Genomic DNA, 21,794 nt, shown 5'->3' with positions numbered 1-21,794 from the left:
AAGAGGATTCAGTAAAAGATACATATTCAAAAATACAGTTATTTATTAATTTAGGCATAATTTGAAATGTGTATCAAAAACATGATAGGAATGTCCATGGAAATTTACAAAATTGTAATATGTAATTACCGAGTAGCTTAATTAAATTAGTAGTTATACATTCTAAATCTTATCAAAATTACATACACTTAAATAATTAAATTATTATCACAGTACAATAAATAATTATCTATTAGAGAAATAATATGGTTTGTGTCCCTACACTTATAAAACCACATGAATGAACAATTTCACTTTGGTGCATCGTTGACTTACAGAATTTGTAACTGGGTCAACTAATCAAAATCAAAAACGCATTTTTCACACCGATATTAGCACAACTAAACTGATTTTGACTAATATGATTACAAACTGTGTCGGTCTATGTGAGTAGTATTTCATCAGGATAGTAACAAGACCTATCACCGTTTCACGAACTGTTTCATAATACAGAGGAATCAAATATATCAAGAAAATATCTGGTATTCTTTCGATCAGGTGTAGGATTCATTTCTTTTGCATTTGACCTATGTCCAGCAGAGCAGTATGACTGTAACAGACGGATGATGAAGCTTTTTTTAAAATATCTCTTAACCTTCAACTGCTATCATCCGAATCGCTAGAAATCCTTCTTGCGACCTTCATTTGTCTTCTTTTTATCACAGGGCTGTCTCCACTCTGACTCAACAATTCTACAGTCGGTGCGTCTTTAGTTTTTTCATTAAGTTTTGTGTTCTTAGGTTTTGGTTTTCTCCTCCTCTTTCGCTTCATTTCTAGTATTTGTTCGGCCAACTCGAGCTCCGAGTCGTCGTGCACTTGTGTCAGCCCTATGTGGGAGTCAACGCAGAAACTGTCCTGGAATTTGTCAGAGGGTATCATTTAAAACATATTTAGACAAGGTGTTAAGGAAAATGTTTCTGTAGTTAGTTTATACAATCTCGCTGTTTTATGAAGAAAACAACAGGAACATCTTATTTCAAGATGCCACTACAATCCTGTATGTATAAAGTAAGTTATATTTACCATTTCATAAGCGTCTTCTTCCACATATTGAGATAATATGTCGGCGTTCTTATACTTAGACGGCAGTTGCGGTATCTTGAACATGCCTTTCACGGGACTCCTGCAGAAGAACACAATTTATATATAAAATATTTGATAGAGTGCATTTCAAACTCGTGTACAAACTGTACACTTGTGTACCTTGTCAAACTGGCTACATAACAAACCGTACATGTTTGAGTAGGTAGTTTGTGAGTTTGACAAGGTACAAAAGTACAGCTTATGCAGCTGACTGTAGACTGGATTTCCCTTGCGAATATATAAGTTTTTTTCGAAAACTACATAGTGTATACTCACTTAACAGACTCCAAGTAAAGCGCGTGCATATCCTCCTTCACCACATGCTCTTCATCATCACAGATGAAGTCGATGATACTGCCGACACTGTCATCAGATAGCTCGTCTCCGCTGCACTCGTCCGAGGATATCTGCGCGGAGAGGTCTAGGAACTCGCTGCGGGGTGGCCTTTTCTGTGGAGTGTGGATGGATGTTAAGTGAGAATGGATGGATTTGAGGAGTAAACTAAGCTAAGATTATGACGTTTTTTGTGAAGTGATTGAGTAAATTTACTCCTACCCAGGACTGCTATGGCGACGACTATCCTATACAACCCGCGCAAAGTTTCTAGACACCTGGCCCAAAAATCTACCCCTCCCCGCTTCCCCGCGCGAGGCCCCGCTATTGTCCTGTTGTAGCGTTAGCATAAGTCCGTCGCAATTTTATCGAAGAATTATCAGACGATTAACAATAAATATTTTTTATCGCATACTTTTTTGTTACTACTTTAACAAGTAGGTATCAACTTGAAGGTAATAGGTACTTATATAAACAAATATTTATACATTTTATTACGTGCGCGGACGCCTCAGTCAGTGAGTCCAGCATCGTTTCTTCTCCATTTCTTCTTGATAACTCGACTGCGATGCAAACTCAAGTAATTGTTAAAAGTACTAAACACATAAATAGCTGCGATGGCAGCGGTTTCGATGTCCATGTTTGCGAGTAGCGTCTGCCGATATTGAACTCGAGCGGTGGTAGCTCAGTCGGGTAAGCGCCCGCTTCTCACGACAGAGATGCGGGTTCGAATCCCGGCGCTGACATGTACCAATGAGTTCTTTTAACTTAAGTACAATGTATACCATCGCTCTTACGGTGAAGGAAAACATCGTGAGGAAACCTGCATATCTAGATCTAGCACATCTAGATATGTGAACCCGCCAACCCGCAGTGGACCAGCGTGGTGGGAAATGGTCCAAGCTTAGGAAGGCAGTTTAGACCTTGGGGACATGCACAAAGGTTCCACTCGAGAGAGCCAGGTGCAGGTACTTACACCCCCACTGAGAATAGAATAGAATAGATATTGAACTCAGACTGACCGATCAACAGACGTGTGGTCGCTTGTAGAGATTTGTCTGCAGATGCATTCGCGTACGTCTGCAGATACATCGGCAGACGTGTAGTGGAGCCATTATGTTTACGTTCTCGCAACAATTTATAAAATTATTTCCATTAAAACTGCGCAGTATGGCGGGGTTTATTATTTTTCTAGCCGAGCTTAATTATAAAAATACAGATAGCAAAGAGGAAGAAAAGAAATATTTTTGGTAATATCGATATTACTTTTTTTGCACTCAGTACTAAAGACAAATGTCATTTAACCCAGGTGTCTAGTTATCTCGCCCGCCTTGTATGTATCGCTGTCACTGGCACCGCTGTCAGATATTTTTTGCTGTTCCGATTCTTTTTACCCGACTACGGCGAAGCGGAAAGGAGGTTTATAACTTATAACAAGTGAGAACAACAGAGTGGTCAAATATTTAGTAGGTATAAAAAGCACATACCTTTCTTATTTTATGGTTCACGATGGTGCTTTCCTGTGTTTTCGTGAACTTTGGACTCGGGCATTTCTTGTCGTCTACATCCATAATAAAGTCATCGTCGCTATCTTCAAATGTAAGTTTGCGTTTTTGAGAATTATTTGTCAAGTTTTTATTAGAAAGAATTTTCTGACTTTGGAATTTACTCGAAAAAGGTGTTTTGGGGTCATGCTTGAAGTGTTGGAGTTTGTCTAAACCATTCAGTGTTTCTTTCTTCTCATCATTGTTTGGTGAATGGAAACCATTTCTTAGTACTTTAGGGCTCAGATTTTCTTTTTGAGACACTATCGTTGGGGATGAATACATGAAATTGATAGACTCATCTTTCTTAGGTGAAAGTTTTTTAGCTTTTTTCGTCGACAAAGCAGCTATTATCTTTTCTTGTAACGATAAAGGTTTTGGAACATTCTCGTCCAATTTTGCCTTCTTATTAAAATAAGGAGACGCGTTCAAATCATCGGATACGTCGACGTCAAATTTTCTTTTATTACCAACAGGACTAATTGGCAGTAAATTTTCTTTAGGCTCATTTAATAATGTTCCGATGTTTTCAGAGTTTTCGACATCATAAACTTGAGTGTTGTCGATATCATTATCAGATTCACTATCACTGTCCAACACAATAAGACTATGATTCTTTCTAATTTGTAAGTTCTTCGTCTTCTTTTTACTGGAAGATCTTTTTTTATCTGCTTGTGTCAGTAATATTGGGGACATACTTCTTTCATTATCTTCTTGTTGTATTTGAGTTAACAGAATTTCATCTTCTTTACTGATGGATGGTTCCTGTTTAGAATTATCAGCTTGTGTTTTATTAATCATATCAACTAGTTGTGTTATTGTAAACATACTTTTGTTGCTAGTATTTACAATACTGGTTTCTTTAGTTGTACTAGCAGTGTTTTGTTTTAGTTTATTGTTATTATCCTCCATAATCTCGATGACTTCCTCATTATTGAACACTTCACTCAATGACTTTGGTTTTAGGATGGGTGTGCTATGGCTATCTTTCTTCGTACTCAGTTTGACTCTTTTAGCTTGACTGCACAAAATTGGTGACGTCGATATATTTTTCTTTCTCCTTCCTGACAATATTGAAGGACTAGCAGGATATTCTATTGGAGCTGGTACATCAAAATTATCAAATATTTTTTCTTCTTCTATTACCTCTTTGGGTGCATCATTGTCCTTAGTGATTGGTTTTGTGACTGTTTCAGTTACAACATTATTTACAGATTGTATGCTATCATCTGAATCAGCAAATATATCTTCAATACTATCTAAACCAAAGAATCCCAAAGCATCTTTTGGATTACTAGAATTTTTATCTTCTTTCACTAAATCTTCTTTAATAGCTTCTTCGGGACTACTGTCAGCAAAAATATCTTCGATATTGCCGATATCGAAGTTTTTGTCAGCACTTTCATTAGGCACATCGTTGTTCACCTCCTCTACCGGTGATTCAAAATCGAACTCTAAATCAAAGTTAGTACTGCAATTATTTTTTTCATTACCCAATAACTCTATGTGGTTATCATCAAAATCTAACGATTCATTGTCACGATTTTTGTCTGGAAGAATTTCATTTAATTCCAAGTTCACAATATCTGGCTTTTTGGCACACTCTTCAATGATGTCTGCATCAATATCATCAAGAAGATCAATATCTGGTAGAATAGGTTTCTTCAAGAAACTTGGTACTGCCTGTTTATCTTTTTTTACTTTCTTCATATCGTTAAAGAATGAACATTCGCATACATAAGCGCAAATATAACATTTACGTACTGTATTATTAGTACTTTCAAGACTTAGGTCTACCATTAGGTCTATTAAACTAGTAGGTACACTACCGTCATTTGGAATACCTAGATCACTTATCAGTTTCGTATAACTCTTAGTAGATTTAGTAGCTGTACTAAATAATGCTCTAATATCTCCGTCTTTGGGTCCTATTGGTTTGTTTACAATAGGTTTAACTATAGCTGCTTTGGTTTTCTTTTTTGTTGGGGGTTTCATTGGTAATGGGTTAACTGGTACTTTGACGGGTGAAGGCGCTGGGATATACTGAGTGACGATGTCTTGCGTGTCGAATACTGTAAACAATTTAACATTAAAATGAAAACACAACAATTAAATTTTGGCAGAATTGCGATTATTACAAGATACCTACTTTGTTATTATAAAAATAGACAAGGTCAGAATGTAATTTTTATCGAAAACATTATGCATAGAAATTATTTTCCAACCTGGGTTTTGCGTGCTAGGTGCGTCTTCGAATCTCTTAGCGTCGGCGTACTGTAGCAACTCGCTCAGGATCTCACTGTCCCGAGAGTGACCATAGTTCACCGTGTTCTGTGGCCTTCTCTGCCATTCCAACCACGTTGATAGGTTTCTGGCATGTTCATCTGTTGTCGATAGTTTTGACAATATGTCTGGAAAAAGAAACAGAAGATTCATAATTAAAAATGTATAAGTACATATGTGTATAAATAAATGATAGTGTATTATTATTAAATACACGTAAAGTAAGTACTCAATACTGAAACTCCTAACAAAAGTCGTTAGAAGTTTTGAAAATTCTAACAGGTGTAGACACCATACCTTTGTTTAAATTCCAGTACTCTCTGCCAGCTTTTTCAAACGATTTCTTCTTTAGTCCTTCAGGAAACAGTTCCTCAAACTCATCTTTAGTAATCAAGGCGTTCGCATTTGAAGCTTTGACAGATATATTTGATCCGCTGCTTGAAGCATTCTGGTTCTTGTCTAATAACATACTGCGGAGATCTTTTTGACCCTGAAAACATAATATAACTTTTTAAAGCGCGGTTGGAATATATTAAAACTATATAAAATCTAAATATTTTTCGGGTAGATGTGAAATAAAGTACACATTAACTTTTAAATTAAATTTAATTAATATAATTTATTACCAAATAAAAAGAAATAATTTTATGAAATTGTGATAGTTTTTACCTGCGAGTGACTATTATAATCTTTTATAACACCACAATATAAACAACACTGCAATGGAGCATATTGTTGACTCAATCAATGAACTGAAGGAGCATTTTACTGCAAAAATGGCAGACTTCCACACTCAGATGTCGAAGGCCCCGCCCTCCACCACCACAGACGGACTGGCTGCTGAATTCTCTGTGTTCCGGTCGTTCATCATGATGGCACTGGGCAGCCTCCAGCAGCAGGTGGGGATGTTGGTGCAGCACATCGACAAGATGGAAACACACAGCCGGCGGAAAATGCTTCTTCTGCATGGTGTTCCAGACAGTAAGAGCGAGGACACAGTTGCTGCCCTTGTGAAGGCTGTGACTGATCACATACAGGACCCTGGATTCGTCTGCGCCACTGACATAGCGCGTTGTCATAGGCTGGGCCGCGTTGGAGATAAGCCTCGCCCTATCCTTGTCAAATTCAAGGATCTCTCAGTAAGGAACAGGGTATGGCACGCTAAATCGAAGCTCAAGGGCAGCGGACGGACGCTAGCAGAGTTCCTGACCAAGCCGCGTCACGATGCGTTCCTGGCAGCCCGGCAGCGGCTCGGCGTCTCGCGCTGCTGGACGAGGGGCGGCTGCGTCATTGTGCTGGACCGCGACGGGAAGCAGCACAGCATCACGACACTGGCTGAGCTCAATGTGATCTGCCCGGCCGCGGCGGCGCCTGAAGCACCAGCCTCTGCGCCTGCGCCTAAAGAAGCGAAGACAGCCGGTGATGTGGCCTCATCAGCTAAGGCTAGGGTCAAGAGGGTTCCAAGAAAGTAGTCCCCATCACATTTTCATTTCCGGAGTTCGTTCTTTTGCGTTCAATTTGGTACCCTCCACTGGTTCAATGTGAATTTTTCTTTTTTATTGGTTATGTGTTATGTCCGTGTTGTCCGTGACGTAGTAAATTGTCAACTTGACAAGTGACAACTGACATTCTGTCTTAGCGTGCGTTACACAGACTATTATTTGTAATTTTGTTTTTCCTGTTATAACTTAGTTTTTGGAACGAAATAATATTGTTTTGCGTTTTGTTTCTTTTTGCTTATGTTGTTTTGTGATGTTAAAATATTTCTGTTAGTTAAATTTTCTGTATTAATAGTTGCTCGCAGGTACCTACAGGTATTTGCAAGTTTATTGTAAAACTTTATTATATTATTATTTGTACTGTTAGTGTAGGTTAGTATTATATTAGGTATATTATTTTATTATATTTAAAATTATATTTATTTTTGCTGGTATTAATGCAAGTAGCTCTTGACGTGAGTAGTGATGAAGAGTCACTAGCTTCTGAATATTTCGATGGTTCCGAGTCAGATGAATTGAACAGTGCCGGTAGTAGCTTTCATAGTCTTCCTGATCTACCTGATGTCCTTGACTCCGTATTCACGGATGTGAAGGATAATTTCAACGTTATTCATATAAACGCCCAGAGTATTCCGTCTCATTTTTCTGATATGCTGACTTCTTTTGAAAATAAAAACCTACACGCAATTTTAGTTTCCGAGTCATGGCTCAAGCCATGTCTCCCGTCTGCTTCGTACGCGTTGCCTGGTTTTAGTCTCATACGCAATGATCGCACTGGCAGTGGTGGCGGTGGCGTAGCTATCTATCTCCGCTCGCACATTCCCTACTCCATACTTAGCTTGTCCACTCAACCACCACCAGGCAATGCGGGCGAACATCTACTTATTGAAGTAACGATGTCACACGCCAAAATATTACTTGGCGTGTATTACAGCTCCTCATTGCGTGTAAATTTCTTCAGCTCTTTTGAAACGCTATTGGTCAATTATATTCCTAATTATAGTCATACCATTATTATGGGTGATTTTAATACTTGTCTCCTTAAAAATGATTCTCGGTCTTCTACCTTTCAATCTATAGTCAAGTCTAGCAACATGAATGTTCTCCCTCTGAGTGCCACTCATCATTTTCCTAATTGCGAACCCTCTCTTCTTGATCTTATTCTCGTATCTTCTACTGATCATGTTGCCAAGCACGGCCAGTGCGGGTCCACTGGATTCTCTTATCATGACTTAATATATCTATCGTATAAAGTCCGCCCCCCTAAGGCGAAGTCAAGAACTCTCATGCTGCGTAGTTTTGGTGGTATGGACCTGGACAGTTTGCGTCGTGATGCGCTTCGTACGGATTGGACATCTGTTCTCAACGCAGCCAGCGTTGATGAACAGGTTTTAAAATTCAACTCCCTCCTTACCGGCCTATACGATGTGCATGCACCAGTAAAAGCGGTTCGGTTAAAACATCTTCCGGCTCCCTGGCTCACTGAAGAGATTAAGAAGGTTATTCTTGAAAAAAATTCTGCCAAGACCAAGTATAAACTCCGTGCCTCTGAAGCGAACAAGGAGAAGTATATTGCTATTCGTAATCGCTGCAATAAGTTGTGTAGGGATGCACAACGCCGCCACATCCATCAATCTGTAGAAAATGGCGATCCAGCCAAAGTTTGGAAGTTCCTTAGGTCACTGGGAGTTGGTAAATCTCGTAACAATTCTATCCGTAAAGATTTAGACATTGAATCCTTGAATTCACATTTCTCATCGTCTTCGGCCATGAATGATGCCGTGAAATCTAGTACACTCGGTCGCCTATCAGCCTTACCAACCCCTGACTTTCCTTCTTTCCATTTAAGTCAATTTTCCAATTGTGATGTTAAGAAGGTCATTATTTCTATTACTTCCAATGCAATTGGAAGCGACAGTTTAAGTCGTAACATGATAATCCCTATCCTAGACATTATCCTTCCCATCATCACAAATATCCTCAATTCCTCTATTTCCTGTGGTATATTTCCCTCTGCCTGGAAAGAAGCTCAAGTTGTCCCTTTACCTAAGAAATCCAACCCAACCTCATTTTCCGATTATCGCCCCATATCTATTCTTCCTTTCCTTTCAAAAGTCCTAGAACGCCTTGTACATTTCCAACTATCCAATTTCCTTACCCGCAATAACCTTATGAATCCTTACCAATCCGGTTTTCGCCCTGGCCATAGCACTGTCACAGCGCTCGTTAAGATCTCTGATGACATTCGCCAGGGCATGGACAATGGTAAAATCACAATCCTCTCCTTGTTAGACTTTAGTAATGCCTTCAATACTGTTAACTTCGAAATCTTGCTAGGAATACTTCGATCACTTAACATATCTCCAATGGTAATTGACTGGTTTCGCAGTTATCTGCAGGGGCGACGGCAGCGTATACGCATTGAGGATTCATACTCCCAATGGTGTGATATCACAGCCGGTGTCCCACAAGGTGGTGTGCTATCTCCTCTGCTCTTCGCTATTTTTATTAACTCCATTTCTGATAAGCTGATTTCTTCCTACCATCTTTATGCAGACGATCTCCAGATTTATGCACACGCTTCTCCTTCTAATCTAGCTCAAGCAATTGATACTATGAACACTGACCTAACTAAAATAGTAGACTGGAGTAAACACCATGGCCTTATGGTCAATCCGAAGAAAACTCAAGTTATTCTTATTGGAAGTTCTAGGTTGATGAACAATAATTTTCTTCGGATGGTGCCGCCAATTTATTTTGACGGGGTTCATGTACCCTATAGTGATACGGTCAGGAATCTTGGCGTTATTTTTGACAAGTTTCTGACATGGAGTCCTCAGCTGGAGGCGGTTAGCCGGAGGATGTTTGCTTCCGGGGGATCACTTCGAAGACTACGCAATTTCCTTCCTACCTCCACCAAAATTGCTTTAGCTCAATCACTCCTTCTTCCCGTTCTTGACTACGCCGATGCCAGCTATCTTGATCTCACTGAGGAGCAACTTAACAAGCTTGAGCGTCTTCAAAATTATTGCATACGATTCATATTTGGCTTAAGAAAATATGACCATGTATCTGTATTCCGACAAAAACTCAAGTGGCTCCCAATTCGTCTTCGACGGAATACTCACATACTTTCACTACTTTATTCGGTACTGTTCAATCCTTGTTCCCCAACATACCTTAAGGAGCGTTTTGAGTTGAGATGCTCCACACACAGCCGCTCACTACGTTCATCTCATAACTTTCGCCTTCATGTTCCCTCTTGCACCACGGTGTTTTATGAGGGTTCCTTCACTTTTCAGGCTGTTAAATTATGGAACGATCTGCCCATGGAAATCAGACTCGCACCCTCTCTACCATCCTTCAAAAACAAGCTCAGACAGCATTACTTAAATTTAGCTTATCCAGATTAGAATAAACCAGCATAATATATATATATATATAGATATTTATTTATGTATGTATTGTATTATTACATATAAGGTCTAGGTATATAATTATTAATAGCTATGTAGGTTTAAAGTATTTATATATGTTCATAATATATTTAAGTATTATTGTATGTAGGTATTTACACATTGTTCATAGTAATTATGTTGTATTTTCTCTTGTCTTGTCACACGTTACCCCTTTCTTTATACTTTATATTTCCTTTCAATGTGGTTGTCTGGAAGAGATTACTTTTAGTAATAAGGCCGCCAATTGTACCATTTTTCTTTTCTATGTTTGTGATACTATTTCGTTTTGTGTGCAATAAAGTGTATTTTATCTTTATCTTTATCTTTAAAACCGTGCGATACGATTAGTGTGCCGACTCATCTGTTATCGTCTCTTATCATTTGTTCAATCATAAACCTTACATGATAAGACGGCGGCCATTTTGCCAATATTAGAAGAGTTTAGTACATGTACAAATTCTTCCTTTAATAATGTAATAAACATTTCTATTCCGCTGCAAAAAAAAACTGATACAAAACTAAACTCAAAAGATCTCAACTCTCACCTTTTTCCCCTTCAAAGGTATCTCTTTCGCCTTCTCTTTCGGGTCCACTTTCTTCTCAACTGTAATGAACATCTTTCTGCACTCTGGCATGAAGTCGCGGGGCATCATGCGCGGGTTGAGCTTGTAGAGGTTGCTCTGTATCTCCTTGGATTGCAGGATCTTACGGTTCAGCCCGTCGCGCTGACGCATGCAGTCTTGGAGTGTCTGGGAAGGTTATGTTTGATAAGTACAGTATAATTTAATGTAGGTATGCAACACAGATCTACTACACAGTATGCAAGGATTTATGTATAATTGTTATTGTTGGCGAAGACTCGAAGACGAGGGTGACATGATGGCGAAGGCTCGAAGTCGAAGAGGGTCGATGAGCGTGACGGTGATGATTAAGACGATGTGTAGAGATTTGCGTAATAATAGTAAGTATATTGAATAGTATTTTACAAGATATGAGATATAAGAATTATGTATTAGAATTAGTAATTACTAAAAAGTGGTATGAATTTCTTCGTGTTGTTATTTTTTGTGAGTGATTGACATCAGTATTTTTCTTCTAAATGTAAAGCGCCGGGCATAGAGCCCGACGCTCGTAATAAGGAGGCGTCGGCGTGAACATGCTCCCCCCCTTGGAACGGACCGTTCCAAGAGTTGAAGACACCTCCGGTTGTGCGCTCTCCTGAGTGTCCGTGTTCTCCATTTGTGCGCCGTGTTCAACCCTCCTAATCGGGATTTGATTGTCTTCCACCTGGGCAGCCGGTAACATCGTGGCTGCTCGTCCAATAAAGAGGTGGATATGGGCCACCCACCCATGGGATCAGGAGGATCAGAAGTTAGCATGAGTAAGCTGTGTTGTTTTAATATGATTAATTCGTGATTGAATTCAAAAATGTTTGTGTTATTGTCGCCATAGATTTTAAAAGGCATACCGCTGCGGGCCACAAAGGTGTTTGATGCTGATGTAAAGCATTTAATTGGCATGTCTGTGACTGGTTCCGGGTGTACTGCCGTGATACAGACTAATACACCGATGAGAGCAGTGAAAAACTTAAGCTCTCCACCTTTTCTGTTGGCTATCATTATTGGCCTAGCGCAATCAGCAGCCGCCATGTGGTGAAGTGACCTTGGTGGATCTAGCTTGTCCTTCGGAAAGTTCCCCATGATATGCTGAATTGGTTTGGTCTTTATAGGGAACTTCTCGCAATCGCTGTCAAGCTTAGGTTTGAATTTTTCAATGGGTCGTGTTTTTTGTTTTATGTGTTCGTTTGATATGTTTTCTAAATCGATTGTGTTTCTTGAATTGGAGTGGACTGTATACGATGGATCGTTTTGGTTGTGTGATGTCGTTTTTGAGGTGATAAATGATGATGATTCATTATTTGTGATCTTTGGCTCTTTGATACTAAATTGTTTGTCTGCAGTTGGTAAGACGTCGCATTCGACTGTTCTTGCGTTTGAATCTGAATGAAGCTGTGTGTTGTTTGAATGCGTAAGGCTTATATCCTTTAAGGTTAGATTTAAAAAATCAGAATCAGCGGCGCGCCCCGCACTGCAGTCCAGCAGCAGCTGCGCGACCGCCACCGCTCTGTAATATGCTGCCTCGAATGCTTGCCTTTCTTTGAATTCGTCATCTGGAGTGTCAGCTAAAACTTCTAATTGAATTTGAATGGAATCGAACTCCTCGTATAATTCATTAATTCTGTCAAAACGCGCGGATAGTTCAAATGATTGCAGGCGGGTTAATTTTGAGCAAGCTATGAGTGGTTCAAGGTAGCCTATAAATATTGTAAGTTTCGCCTTTACAGAACCTCTGCGATTTTTTAATGTTTTCCAGTCCATTGTTTTAGAGACAACTTAGGTCTTATGAAAAGGATGACAAGTAGTGTGATAATTGGATGAATGAGCGAAAGCGTTAGGTATAAATAATTAGTACCTAGTGGTATAATTTGGAAGGAATAAGTAAGTGTTGACGTATTGAAATATGAATGAATGTAAATATGCAAATGGGAATTAACTTGATTGGACGAGCTCACTGTGCTATCGGCTCCCTTCCTGGTTTATGACTCGGGCTGAGGTCTCGGGTATGTATGATTTGCGATGTTGAATGTTGATTATGTACTGCTCTTGAACTTGATGTGATGATACTCGGCGACGTCTTAGATAGTCTTGATGTTGAATGTTGATTCATGGGCTTGACTTCGTGATAGTATGATTGAACTTCGATGAACTTGGCTTCTGTCGTGTCTTGTGATGGCGTGCTTGATGTTGTCGTCAGCCGCGGCCGTCCCTCGGCTTGGCCTCGCCGATCTGGATGATGCAGCCAGATCCGGCTCGAAAATGATGGCGAAGGCTCGAAGTCGAAGAGGGTCGATGAGCGTGACGGTGATGATTAAGACGATGTGTAGAGATTTGCGTAATAATAGTAAGTATATTGAATAGTATTTTACAAGATATGAGATATAAGAATTATGTATTAGAATTAGTAATTAATAAAAAGTGGTATGAATTTCTTCGTGTTGTTATTTTTTGTGAGTGATTGACATCAGTATTTTTCTTCTAAATGTAAAGCGCCGGGCATAGAGCCCGACGCTCGTAATAAGGAGGCGTCGGCGTGAACAGTTATAAAATGTTGTAAGGTATAACGCGGGCCCTAGACCTATAATAATATTGTGCAATATATTTAATGTGCAATAAGTTTTGAATCCAAATGACGTTTGCGCAATCTTCAATATTTACCCTAGAAGATGAATTATATTGCACAATTGACAATATTGCACAATATAATTGATCGTCTAGGGGCTGCCCAAGGCTCTCAGATAAAGAGACAATATGGAAATGGCGTTCGTTAAATACTTCGGAGTATGAAGGAGTATTGGCACATTGGCAGGTTTAACGTTAGAGTGAGTTAGCATGAGTCTACTATAAAGAAAGATGGGGTGAATTACCTGATGTTCCCTCCCCTCAGTGACTAGAATATGAACTTGCCCGAGACGCTGCCGACCGGTTCGACCGCATCTGTAGATAACAAATAATATTTATTTAGTGAGATAAATGCCAACGACTAAGATTGGGGTTATTCCCATATCAACAGTAGAAGAATCTACAGTTGTAGGGTTATCTATCCGCGCGGCTTTGAACTACTGTGAGTCTAGACTAAATAGTACCGCTCGCTGTACATAGATGGCGCTGTAGCGTATTTTATCCGATTCTATTTTTTTACTGCTTACCTCTGCACCAATCGCACGGGCTCACTAGTGGATATATCGAAGCACACAATCAGGTCCACAGAGCCCACGTGTAACCCTTCCTCGGCCACGCAGGTCGCCGCTAGAGTGTTGTAGACTCCTTCGCGGAACCCTCGGGCTATTGAGAGTTGCTGCTTTTGAGATACTGCTTTTCCGGATTTGCCTGTGGGGTACCGGATATGTGTTATATGTATATATGTGTTATATATATATATATATGTGTGTTATATGTATATATGTATGTGTTATATGTATATATGTAGCTTATACTACTATAGTATATTTATTTTAGTAAACGAGCACGAACATGTTTTTACTGCTTTACTATTGGTCTACGAAACCTACATAAAGCGTTGAACAAAATAACAAAAGCGTTGGCCCCGCCCCTAACAATGACCCATCTCACTCTTTCAATAAAGGAAATGTGCGAGAGACATACTCAGTAGAGTTCGTCGCACTCTGGCCAGTCAGCGACTGGCGCTATTCTGACTGGCTAATCCTTTCACCACAGTGTCAAACCGCAAACCAGCTCTAGAATTTGTCACCGACAAGTTAAGAAGAACAAGTAGTTACCGCCAGCGCCTTGCCCCACGAACATCATGGGTCGGATCAGCGGGCGACACTGCAGCAGCAGACACTGCACTAGGGACACGCTCTCTCGGTACTCGCAGAATACTGCGGAGAAAGGAGAATATTACTGTCTAATGTGAGTGAATAAAATAAGATGGAAGACCAAGAAAAAGTTATACATTTAGACCACCAAAAAAGTAAGGTAAAGGTCGTGTTTTATTAGGTGGACTTAATGCTAAAAGTTTTTTCTTCCAGTCGACCTGCACCTGCAGGAGATTCAGAGAGTGCTAAGTGACGGTGTGCAAAAAAAACGGTGATACACAAATTATAAAATACCTAATAATTAATTATACCCACCGATGGCTTTAGTATCCTGTCCTTCCTTTTTGGCTCTAGTAAAATGATCCAGCATTATTTCTCTGAGCTTATCAAACTTTGGGTGACCGAAGCGCAAATCTTTAGGTACCTACAAAAAAATAAAATAAAAAAATTGCTACATAGTAGAGATTTTGTAAAGATATTCATGATGCTGATTTTTAGGTAGCAAAATTATACTAAATCATAAGCATTTTTGGTAAAAAATTTGCTTTGGAAAATTTAATATCCATTAAGTTTTTCCCAAATTATTCTCCACAAAAAATAGTCCTAAAATTACCTCAGGAACAGTCCCATCTGGCAGCAAACTAGTGTTCAACGACAGCGGATTAACCCCCAGATCGTCCCGCAATCTCTCCAACAGAACCGTCAACTGGTCGTCCGACTGGATCCAGGATTTCTCCGGATGTTCGTCGAAGAAGTTGAGGAACACTCTCATGCCATGTTTGAGTAGTAACTCGAGTCCGTGGTAGAGAGAAATGAGAACTGTGAAGTCTTTCATTATCCAGTTGTGTTGCGGGTGCCTGTGAATTACACGGAGTTATTTATTAACACTGGTTTAGAGTTTCAGCATATTGAATATTGAAATGCAAGCAATATTGAATACTCGGACTTGTTACTACTATTGACATCCTCCGAGTACATTCAAAATCTCTGTGTTGGATCAAAACCTGCGTCACCTGAAATTCAAGAAGACCCGAGCCCTTCAGCGCTTAGTCAGGGCCAAAGGAATCTAATCCCTCAGGTAGCATTGTTGCTCTGAGGTTTGCTCCAGACTGTACCAACAGTTACACAGCATAGAATAACTAAGTACTAAAGAATGACAATCTCCTTAGCCCGGTTGTAACTAGATAGTTTTGTTTTGAATCATCCGTAAGATGTCGTTAGTGGTAGAATTTTGTCGAAATCTTAAATTATTGCATAATCCATTTTGAAAGAAGACGTTGCGAGTTTACTTGCTAACGTAGTAGTACTAACGAATAATCACTAGATGGCAATAGTGAGCGCCATTAGTTGGGAACGTGTGATGTTTTCCACTTTACGTAAACCTATAAGTACCTACTATTAATAAAAAACTTACTAATAAAAAAAATACGCTCTTTTCAATAAAGATTTTTATATTATTGAACACTATTTTCCTTCCTATTATATTAGTAAAAAGTTACTTAGTCAATTGAAATGGAAACAATGAATATAATATATAAAATTACAAAAGGAACAAACAGCTTAAAACAGAACGTAATAATGTTCGATGCGTAGGTAGGTTTGAAAAAACAATTTTTATGCGTTCTTTGGTTTCCTTGCGAATCGCATATATCTCGTGTTTTCCTATCGTTTTCGTACTGTTTTGACCCCTGCTATCCCCTGGACTCCGTTTTCGACTACTTATCTACTGACTTGTGCATACTGTGATTAATTGACTCCGATTTACGCCCAACGCAATAAAATGACAAAGTGCGCATATCATGCCAAGAACATATTAAGTTCCTTATTGATCACTTAATATTAGTAAAAATACATTTTTACTGTAAAAGAGGCAAAATTCGTGAGTCTGTTGCATTTAAGCCTCACTCTAAGCTACGAATTCTACAACATAAATAAAAAATAAATATTTATTAAAATATATCCATAGTTTATTTTCCCATTTTATTTCCTTTATTTTCCCAAAGTAAGTATTTAGTTAGTGTAAAACGTTTTCTCCCAAAATCAGAATTTCATTCAGAAAAGTAGGTACTTACCTATTGTCAGTCGCGAGCTGCAGTAGGTATATCTCTGTCGCACCCGTGCCCGGGGCATGAGAGTACAAGCGATAGCAAATGTTTTCTTAAATACCTAACTATTTCGCTAAAATCGCAAAGGTATGTATACTCTCCTCTTAAGAAGGTACCTACTCGTTATTCTATGGTAATGAATAAGTAATATTTTCAACAAATGGTATCATAGAATAACGAGTAGGTACTAGTATAGTAAGTATAAGTAAGTACATCGATAAACCGTTTATTTCAGTTTCAGGTAAGAGCTAAAACAATGAGAAGGGTAAATTACTTTTCACTGTTACTGAGGTTAAACTTTGGCTAGTTATACTATTCTATGAAATAATAATCATTTTAGTCAACATATTTCTAAAAGTTAAATGATAATCACTTTATATGCAATCAATTAAGAAATGCAAAAACCTTTTCTGTCGATTGTACTTTGAGATACGGAAAAAACACAAACAAAAATGAACCTTATCAAAATTATGAAATTCGGGGCGAATGCTCGGCGAATGTGACAGTTTTGTGGCGTGCTTTGGGTGAGGCCTATGGTCAGCAATGGACGTGCGTTGGCTGTTGATGTTGATGATGATGATAACTAAATACTTAATCTACCAAAATACATTAAGTAGGTACCTACTCGTTCTATGATACAATATTGACTCGATGGTGCGAGGGCGGCGACCGCGCACATAAGCGAGCAAAGTATACTTACGCTAGTTAACTTGACACCTGAAAAATGGTCCTATCCCTTTCACTCCATTCTATTATCACGTGAGAGTGAAAGAGACGGGTATAGGTAGCGGGTCTCAAATTGACTCTCGTAGGTACGAGCAAAATAAATATCTTCTTACAAAGTTGACAATGATAATTATAGTACCTAAGTATGTACCAGCATTATTTTGTTTCCATAAGTTTATGAGTGCAATATTTACCAAACTGCATGCACATTAGATGAAGAGAATAATATTTAATTCAAAGATTTATATTTTATGCTTAAAATGCCATCTATTGGCCGTTTCCAAGATTACGACGACCATCGAATAGATAGATGTCATTGCATTCATCCATAGATAGTGGTGCCACCTAGAAACCGCTTAACGAAACGTATAGCGCCATCTGGAAACTGCTTAAATTTTCAAGCTTTTTTATGGCTACGATTTTTTACTATGACATTGTCATTCTGTAGTATAGTGCCACAATCTTATCTGTTCCGGTGGTCAAAATGTGCAACTAACGAGACGTCATTGTCAAACGTCATTTCATACTCTGTGCGTTATTTGAGTTGTCAATTTCTGCGAAGAGGCTGACGCTACATTATTTAATTTGTTTGTGATTTTCTGCGTGAAAATAATGCCAAAAGCGCTAAAATGTGATGCAAGAAAAGTGATACTAGATATATTGGCTTTTATGCAGGAAAAATAACGTATTCAGGCGCCTTTAATTCCGTTTGGAAAAATTGGAAGAACGAGTTGCAACGGCTACAGGTTAGTGTTGCCAAATATGACGAATAATTTTACCCATATACTCACATGTAATTTTATTAATATTTTCCCGAGAGACCCGTACCCCAGCAGTGGGGACGGGATGGGTCATGATGAAAAGTAGGTATATAATCTTTATTTTTCTTTGATTACAGGTGTGAGGACATGATATGACACTTTAAATCTTAGGCAGTATACCAAGAAGAATTTCGCGCACCTGCAGCGATTTTAGACGAAATAATGATGATTAACGACATGTTCTCCCAATCTATCAAGGGTTGGCTGGAAGAAATTGTTTTTTGGCAATTAGCCTTTGCACATTGTCTGAATTTCTTTTAATTTTATGCTCTTATTTCTTGTTACTTTAGAAAATGAAAAATAAAGTGTTCATAAATTAATAAATATTTTTTTAAGACTGTCTTATCTCGGTATTTCCACGACCCACAGATGATATTACCTATACCATTGTAATCTAGATTTAATCTCCTATATCATCAGAGCTTATTTTATTTCAGTTCGCCGTATACAAATTTTCCATACAACAAATGTCGTTTGATATACAGGGTGTTGCAAAAAGGGTATACTAAGCCGAAACCTATATTTTGGTTTATTTATACTTATAAATGTACCTACCTAATTATAAAATAGGCAATAGCAGAAATGCATTGTCGTTTAAACCACAAATAGGCAAAATTTAATCGATGGCATCACTGGATTCGATCACAGCGAAGCCGTCACCGGAACAGATAAGATTGTGGCACTATACTTAGTTATTCTATGTTACACAGTATGCTCATCAACTATTTTATGTCAAGTTAATATAAGCACATACGGCTAGAAGTATTTCGCTGCACCGTTTAGACCTGTTAAATCATATTATTAACCTGGAGCCTCGATCCTTATTCTGGTACTCCTTGTACAGCATGACGACCCGCCCCTTGGACAAGTTGCCGGTGTTGTGAGGCAGGATGTTCAGCTGCTTCAGACGACGCGCGTACACGTCTAAGATCTGGAAGAAAGAGTTTAGAGGATTATGAGATTATGTATTTGGATTTGGTAAGTTTATATTATGTTTTGTTATAAAATATATATGACTCATTTCCGTTATTAAGGTACTGTATTTATTTATTCTCGCAGATAGTAATTTTATGTATTCTTTTCGGGTCACCTTGGACCATCAGCAACGTCCTCATCGCCATTTACCCGCAGGTATGTAGAATAGATGTTAAGACACTGACACTATTGATGCATGTTATACCGGCAGGTAGCTATTCGTCCATAGATAGCGACATTTTCGTGCAGACTGCCCTCTCATTCACCGACATTTTGCTGCACATAGCTTTAGACTAGCCTAGACTATAGTACTCGCCTCCACATACTGTGTCCGGACGGCGGTGAGCTCCGGCCCCAGCGGTATGACGGCGGTGGCGACGCGGCGCGCGTGGCAGTATGGAGCCACGTCGATGCAGGTCTCCGTGCGAAGTTCTAGTTGGGCTATGTGTAGGTTTTTTACTACCTGGGTGATAAAGGAAAAAAAAACGGGTAAGAAAAATTAAAAAGCTGTAGTTAACGATTTTTTACATGTTAATTTGCTCATAAGAACAGATTTCTTTTCACATGATTTGAATGCTGACTGTATACTTTATTATGAATAAACCAATATACCATAATTAATATCATCAGCCAACAATCACTACTATGGCATCTCCCAAGGACTGTGTACACATATTATGCATTATTTACCTACACAGTACAATACTTACATTATTAACATCATCAACTTTGCTTCCTGGAGTAGCAGACAAAGCTAGCACCCTAAAGGTCCTGTGCCCTTTATCATTCAAAATTCCCATGATGGTGCAGTAAGCATAGTTCCCTCTTGCCCTATGTGCCTCGTCGAACACCAAGCATCTGATCTGGTCTGCGGGACAGATGCCCGACTGCAAGTCGTTGCTGATGACTTGGGGCGTCGCAAAGAACACTCTCTTGGATTGCCAGTGTAATTTTCTGGTGTTAACGTTCATTGTCCCTGAAAGTGTAATGAAAGTTAGTTATGGACTATTATAATTATTACTTTTTAGTCTATAGGTTCTACAGTGTTTTGTTAATCTCTTTCCCAGCATTTATTTTCTTATTATATTGATGCCACTTGACTCATAAACTTTGCAGCCACTTCAATTGTTCTCATGATAGTATCATGATCATAATTTTCAATGCATTCATGTACAAGATGGTGGTCATACTACCATTACAATGATAAAAACAATTACCAGTCATTTCAATAGTGTCATCAGGCGGGATGGCTACAATGTCGTAGCAGGCTTCAATCTGTTGCGCCACCAGCGGCCTAGTTGGTGCCATGAAGATGATCTTCCCAAGCGGGTACCAACGGTAGAAGTTGTACATTATCACTGCAGCTATGAAAGTCTTTCCCAAACCTGTTGGTAAGCTGACCTGGAAACAATGGTGTTGGTAATTTAGCATATGTCCTAAGAACAAATAGAATTAATAATTAAAGGAAGATAAATACATATTTGAATACTTAAAATGAAGTATAAATTTGTATTTGATACTTTTAGAGACCATTGAGTAATACAGTCTTTTGATTTCATAAAAAAGATGATGTATTTAAATATTTTAGAATTAAACAAGAGTGACTGGACCAAACTGGATGAGTGTAGCACAGGACTGTGGGACTTGACATAACATGGAGGAGGCCTATACCCTGCAGTGGGTTGACATAGGCTGATGATGATGATGATGATGATGAAACAAATGTTTGTATTTTCTTACCAGTGTATTTTTCACAATGGCAGATTTAATGATGTTGAACTGGTAGTCTCTGACGGGGTAATTGGTGGGGTAGATCCATGTCTTTCCTGTCAGCTTGTCATAGCCACTGATCTCTTCATCGCAGCACAGGGCACTGGAAGATATGTAATCATTTATAAAATTGATTATGTACTTATGTGTATGTCAGAAACTAAAAGTGTTTTAAATTAACCAATTTCGTGAATTGTTGGAAGAGAGTACTATAGTAAATAAAATATTTGAAGCTGAAGTATGGTTCATTAAAAAAACTTAAGTTAAATCTTACCTTATATTTAAGTTGCTCCGATTAAACGACGTTTGTCCGGCGGTAGTGTCGTGGAACGAGGACTCCTCGAATTTAGCAAGAAACGAAGAGTCTTCGAATATGTCTTGGTCCTCCAATAAAACTGCATTGTTTTGTTTGGAAGAACTTGGTTTATTCATAGCAATGGAACACTAGTATTCATAGTTACTTAAGGTGAAGTATGTATTTTCTTTTGTGATTCAGTTAAATAGCACTTATTCAGCTTTTATTTTGTTATTTCATTAGATTTATCTGATTACAGCAAAGAACAACAACAAAAACAAAATCTTCGATTTATTTTGACGTTTAGGTAGGAAATAGGAATTTGGAGGTTATGAAGATGCGTTTCAAAATCAGCTGTCATTAATTTTATTGTCACTACGACTACGAGTGGACCTGTACCCCTATTTAACCAAATTAAAGATCCCCCTTCCTGTTAACTTCCAACACCTCTTGTCATATTTTCCCAA

General features: G+C 38.6%; 1 protein-coding gene across 1 annotated transcript; it reads right to left on the bottom strand.

The window, feature by feature from the left end:
* Nucleotides 1-36: 36 nt before the first annotated feature.
* Nucleotides 37-21,617, bottom strand: LOC105381881 (Fanconi anemia group M protein). Its single transcript, XM_048623075.1, has 18 exons — nucleotides 21,307-21,617; nucleotides 21,003-21,135; nucleotides 20,480-20,663; nucleotides 19,973-20,238; nucleotides 19,579-19,725; nucleotides 19,094-19,218; nucleotides 15,249-15,492; nucleotides 14,951-15,059; nucleotides 14,597-14,698; nucleotides 14,006-14,186; nucleotides 13,724-13,793; nucleotides 10,785-10,988; nucleotides 5,580-5,772; nucleotides 5,225-5,410; nucleotides 2,943-5,071; nucleotides 1,399-1,628; nucleotides 1,063-1,162; nucleotides 37-894 (listed from the first exon to the last, which is right to left on the bottom strand). The coding sequence occupies exons 1-18, from the start codon at nucleotides 21,462-21,464 to the stop codon at nucleotides 637-639; spliced, it is 5,019 nt and encodes a 1,672-aa protein (XP_048479032.1). The 5' UTR covers nucleotides 21,465-21,617; the 3' UTR covers nucleotides 37-636.
* Nucleotides 21,618-21,794: the final 177 nt, after the last annotated feature.

The sequence above is a fragment of the Plutella xylostella genome, chromosome 9 (assembly GCF_932276165.1).
Source record: "Plutella xylostella chromosome 9, ilPluXylo3.1, whole genome shotgun sequence".
In the NCBI taxonomy this organism is placed as follows: domain Eukaryota; kingdom Metazoa; phylum Arthropoda; class Insecta; order Lepidoptera; family Plutellidae; genus Plutella; species Plutella xylostella.
Note: the sequence above shows the minus strand (reverse complement) of the source record. Positions and strands in the feature narration are given on the sequence as shown.